Source organism: Xyrauchen texanus, chromosome 21 (genome assembly GCF_025860055.1).
Source record: "Xyrauchen texanus isolate HMW12.3.18 chromosome 21, RBS_HiC_50CHRs, whole genome shotgun sequence".
Taxonomy (NCBI): Eukaryota; Metazoa; Chordata; class Actinopteri; order Cypriniformes; family Catostomidae; genus Xyrauchen; species Xyrauchen texanus.
Genome location: NC_068296.1, coordinates 26,617,722 through 26,623,380, shown reverse-complemented (window position 1 = coordinate 26,623,380; position 5,659 = coordinate 26,617,722). Strand labels below are relative to the sequence as shown.

The 5,659-nt window shown below is 37.1% G+C and overlaps 1 protein-coding gene across 1 annotated transcript; it reads right to left on the bottom strand.

Annotated features, from left to right (window-relative positions):
• Positions 1 to 1,087: 1,087 nt before the first annotated feature.
• LOC127661725 (transmembrane protein 263) lies at positions 1,088 to 5,420 on the bottom strand. The gene is made up of 3 exons (XM_052152567.1): positions 5,156 to 5,420; positions 4,004 to 4,073; positions 1,088 to 2,731 (listed from the first exon to the last, which is right to left on the bottom strand). Exons 2-3 carry the CDS (start codon positions 4,065 to 4,067, stop codon positions 2,433 to 2,435), a joined length of 363 nt encoding a protein of 120 aa, XP_052008527.1. The 5' UTR covers positions 4,068 to 4,073; positions 5,156 to 5,420; the 3' UTR covers positions 1,088 to 2,432.
• Positions 5,421 to 5,659: the final 239 nt, after the last annotated feature.

Here is a 5,659-nt window from a genome sequence, read left to right as displayed (position 1 = left end):
TATTTTTGCATGTTACCTGTTAAATTTTTGGCATTTCATTAATTGTTTTTTGTATTGTATGTAATTTAGCTAAAACGCAGATAATATGCTATGTAATTGCTGGTTACTTTATGACAACTTATGGTGTGACAAACAGTTGCTCCGCGTTCAGTGAACGGTTTCTTTTTTCCTATAGGCAATATAGCTTTAAACTATGTGCCAATGGTGTGACAACATTGATTTAAAAAATGTACCTTCCCTGAGAAATATTCATTGCAAAATGTATGACAACTAGCCCTGATCTTCCCTATCTGTTTAAGATACAAAGATCATTTTCTTTTGTAAGAAAGCAAAAACACAGACTTTCCAGCCCTTCATGATGTACTCCTAACTCAATTGAACACTCTCTATTGCCCCACTATCAAAAGGCTCGGGCTGTAGTCAATGATTGTGGCCCCTCCAGGGTGAGTCTCACTGTCTACTTTTGATTTAAAGTGTTTACTGAAAGTGAAGCTCCAGGAGTGTGAGGAATGAATTTGTTCCAGGAGGTGACAGAGTGGGGAAGACCCCTGTCGCCTCATTCCCCAACCATTTGATGTGGACACCTGGCATGACCTTGGGACTGAAACTTGATAGGCTTTGCTGCTGTATCTTCCTTTAAGGAACAGACACACATAAAAGGGAAAAACACTTTTCTTACCAAAAAGGGACATGGTACTTTTGAACACACCTTATATACCTTAATTATTTACTGTACATGATGCACTGGTCTCAACCGACAATAGAAAAGTGCACAGACGCATGGCATTACAAGAGATGCGTTGTTCATGGAGATATAATGCACCCAAAAAGTATCTGGACACTTAAGCCACACCTAATGTGAAAAATATGAATTGCATTAGGTAACAAAATCTCAACCAAACTAAGTTTAGCTTCATTTGTTTGCAAATACCATTTCGTTTGATGCTTTGTTATCTAATGCAATGACATTCATACATATTGTATTTAAGTGAGTTTAAGTGGTTTAAATGTTCAAATACCTTTTGGGGCCAATGTATTTCATTACATTTTTCCATTTTGCAAAGGAGATAAAAATCACTTTTGCCTCTGATGTTATTTATTTATTATGTCCTTTGAACTCACATTATACACTGAAATAGACTCAAACCAATCTAGAAACAACTATACATTGACACTAAAATAGAGAGTACACTGAATACCATAAAGTATCCATTATATAAACATTAACAACACACCAAAAAAATCTTCAAATACAATTAACTTTTTTTCATCCAAATTCTTTGGTAAAGGAAAAAGAAAAATAGAAGGTGGTTCTTTGTTGGCCCATACAAATTTCACATTATAGAGAAAACAGCAAAAGAAATAAAAAGAAAAGTGAAAAAAACAAGATGGAATGACACACAGAAAAGAGAAAAATACAGTCAATCTAATGGGGGAGTACATCTGTAGTTGAAGTAATCAAAACAGACTTGTTTAAAAAAAGATTGTCAATCTAACACACACACACACACACATGCACACTTTCCCCTAAAATCCATTAGTGATAACAGCATTCAGATTTTTGGCCCACAATTGTAGTGGAGCACATCTTAAACCAGCCTAAACAGGTTTGCTGGTCTTAGAAGGGCATTAGGCACTTCCTAGCTGGTCAGGCCAGCTGGTCGCCCAGCAGAACACCACCAGTAAACCACAACATTTTAGACCAGCAAACCATCTTAGGCAGGTTTAAGGTGTATTTTTGAGCAGGGTTGTTCTACAATCTACATCAAAGTAGACAAAACCTCAGATACAACAGCCCAGAATGTGCGAATATGTTTGTGTTTTGAAGGGGACACAGAGCATTCACATGATGAGAGAGGGCAGCATGGATCAGCGTGGACCCCAAAGGCACAAAGTAATCTCACAAACTATCAATAAGATGGATAGAGCACCACCATCAGTGGTGCACCCCACAGTCTGTGATTTTCTCCACACATCACCTTGAGGGGCACTTGATTGATCTTCATATTAATTCACTGACTGGCTTCGGCTGTTAGGTTTGTGTAAACAGTTTGTGAATTATTTGTGTCTACAGTCACAGATACGAAGCCTGAAATGGTGTGCCTTTGTGTGCGCAGTAAAACAGAAACAGAACATTTAGAATTCACGCACACACCCATCTCTGGTCAGAAATTGTATACTTCAGACATAAACTATTTGGGCATAACTCTGAATACAACGCCCACTTATTGTCATATTCCGGTAAGAACACACAAAGACAAAGGGTTCTTGTGTTGAGCAAGGCCCATCATCTTACGAATGTCATCTTATTGGTCTGGTCAGGCAGACGGATATGGTCCAAATACGCTCATAACATGGAAGATGAACTCCAATATGACTTGCTTAGGAGTCGAACAAGAAGACATAATGCAGAAGCCTTCAAGCCACATGATTCAATCAGACTTGTCCTTCTTCTTGCCTCCGCCAATGGGAACTTTACTGGCAACAGCAGATCCGACGGCAGTCACTCCACCCGCCACAGCAGACATGCTGCCCTTCACAAGCCCCACCCCCATCGCTGGCACAGAGGCTACTGAGGTAACGGCAGTTTTCGTGAGATTGAAGCCCTTCCCTCCAACCCAGGCAACTCCACCCACCGTGGCCCCGACAGCACCCTTTGTGACATTGAACAGACCACCAGCCACCCTAGAGAACATGCCAGGCTGGGGCTGGGGATGGTCTTTATTGGTATCTACAGGAAACACAATGAGACAGATATTATCGTCAGATAAGGTAATGAAACAGCTTTCTAAAAACTCTCCAAACTGTTAAAAAGTTGCAGTCATTAACACATTCAAACATGTAAAGATACTTGCCACATTCTAATTAAAAAAATTATTAAATTAATAATTTAAAATACTTCAATTTAACTGAGCCGTTACGGTTAGGAGAACAATTAGTGTGTACGGTAATAGAAGCCTGAAGGACAATATCCATGATTTTAAAATTATTTCATGTTTATGGGTACAATGTATATAATACAGTGGCCCCAAAAACTAGTTTGACACTTAAGCCACTCTTACAAATGACTGAATGTCACAGCCTTGGAATTAGTGGTCGACATGGGTTTGCATATTGGACAATGCCACTATCAATAGACAAATGTTCCAGATAGCCTATATAAATAACACAATTTATGATTCAATTAAAGGAAACAAGATAACACAATTCATGAAATTAAATAAATACTCATTTTACATAATTCTGTAATCATAATTCTCTTAAATATTTGGAAATAGAAAATGTACACTATCCAATGACAAAGCCATCTGTAGATTATAGCAAATTTGCAAAATTATCACTTGATGCCATTAATCTCAATCAGGCCATATATCAGCCAGGCTGATCACATTTATTGGTCTATCAATAGTTATTCAATATCAAAAGGAATATCAAAAAATTTAGCATCTGCAAACAAAAGATGAAAGACATTTTCTCAGAACTAACTTCACTTTATAACCAGCTGGTCCCAAGGCAGTTATTATACAGTTTTTCATACAGGTGCATTAACTATATACTTATCCTGCTAAATTTGACCACCAGAAACTTTCAAAATACTTGTTTAATTACACAAAACCAAACAAACAACTTTTTGCTAGAAAAGTGTGCTACTGCCATCTTTCTTTCAAATAAATGGCCCTTGGTTTGATCATTTAAGTGTGGTTTACGTGACCAAATACGTTTGGGACCATGGTACATTACAGTACACAATTATTTTAACCTGAGCTACCAAAGTATGAAGAGTACATCCAGAAAAAGAGTAGGGAAGTATACTAGTGATGTTTTTTGTGGCACAGTGTTATCCTTCTCTCGCATGAAGATGAACAAAAGACAACTGTATAAAATTGTGCGTTTAGCATGTCTGAGCGCAAGATTAAAGAATTCTTAATAATCTTGGTTGTTGCAAGAAGGAATAGTTGTGACAAGTCACTATCTCACCAAAAATCACCATAACTCGCAATACCTGTGGGAGGCTCATCCTGCAGGTATGCAGGCATCTCATCCCGTTGCTGGTCTGCTTCACTCATGTTACTCTATTGTGGAAGAAAAAAATTAAATCAACAGAAGAAAATGTATTCAATTCCAAGAATCAAGAGACTGGATGGAACCAGCCTGGTTTCACAAGGTGAAAGGTTGGGTCTAAATGTGGGCTTCAAACCAACCAGCATCTACATAGAACAAGGCGGACCAGTATAAACACTTTATAAAAACAGAATGTAACCTGCAACACCCTGTCAACATTGCAAAAAACACACAGGCAGACCGGACTATGCTAAAACAAATTTGGAATCGTTCATTCCAGTTTTCTTAACTGTTTGAAGAAACAATATGACTATTGGCATGAACCCATTACCATGTTTTAATATGACTTATAAGCCTATATACTTCATTAGCAAATAGCAACCCATTTTAACATAGTTGAAATTAAAACATATTATACAATATGATGATGTCATATATAAAAAGGATATTAACTGAGGACAGTAAAGATAAAAATACGGCTTACGTGTACACTTAAGCAATCTTTGAACTCGTGGAAATGAGTGTTCTGCCCTCACGATTTTATGACGCAACAATTGCAAAAGTGTATCATTCTAACATTAAGTTTGGCCTGAGGCGACTGCCTGTTAAGCCTTTGCTGTTTCTGTACTAGTGCAGAACCTGACGTGGCTCTTAAGGTGCTAAAATTATTTTCATTCCGATAAGAGTGAGTCGTAATCTGTGAATAAACGTACGTTGTTATTTTGTTCATTAACATTAATATTAAACGTTATGTGAGAAGAAAAAAAAAAACAATAGGCTACAGATATTTTGCAGGAAATATAGAGAAAGAAAGAAATCCCTACGCGGAGAAAACGCGTTAAAAAATGATTTACATGTAAATCTTTGAGAGAGACTAAAAAAGATCTGGCTTTGAAGAAAGTTGAAAAATAGTGAGGCAGCTCTCATCATTCGACAGTTACATGACGTTAGTTAGGTAAGAGATGCATTATTAGACAAGACAACCATTATTACGACGATAATGTCGAGTGTTGTAATACAGCACACAATATGATTAAAATAAATATCAACAACCCTCCAAATGACATTCTAAAGAAAAACGTTTTGTACGTACTGTGTTAGACGTTAACTTTGCGCTCAACTTCTGCAGATGAAGTTGGAAACTTCTGTTCCCACCCCTTGTTTGTTTCAATGCAACAAAAAAAATGCTGTTCCCTTCTGGCGACTTAAAAAGACACACGCTAAAATTACAACAAAAAAATAAATAAATAAAACTACAACAAAGATTTCGCCACCAGACAAGACTTTTCTTTTAAAGACCTATCTTCGCATAATGTATACGTGGCGTCCGAGTTTGCCGTTTTTAACCACGTACCACTGTGGACATATTAGAGGAAGTGACGTTTCATAGTTATTACAGTTTTGGAGTGTGAAATTATTTAACTTTACTTCGCTCAAATCTGAGTATAATGCTGAAAATAAATTTTGTATCTGTACTCTGTCAGGCCATCTGATTATTCTTACTGTTTGTCAGTAGTTTTGGTCTTTCATTGACTGACTGACACCAGATTATGAAAATGGACCAATGTCCTTAGCATTAAAAAGAAAATCTCTTGAG

Excerpts from the sequence above, each read along its gene's own strand:
- LOC127661725 (XM_052152567.1), bottom strand. The coding sequence starts at position 4,067 with ATGAGTGAAGCAGACCAGCAACGGGATGAGATGCCTGCATACCTGCAG. Across the intron at positions 2,732-4,003 it reads GCAGGATGAGCCTCCCACAG|ATACCAATAAAGACCATCCC; the intron begins GTATTGCGAGTT and ends TGTTTCCTGTAG.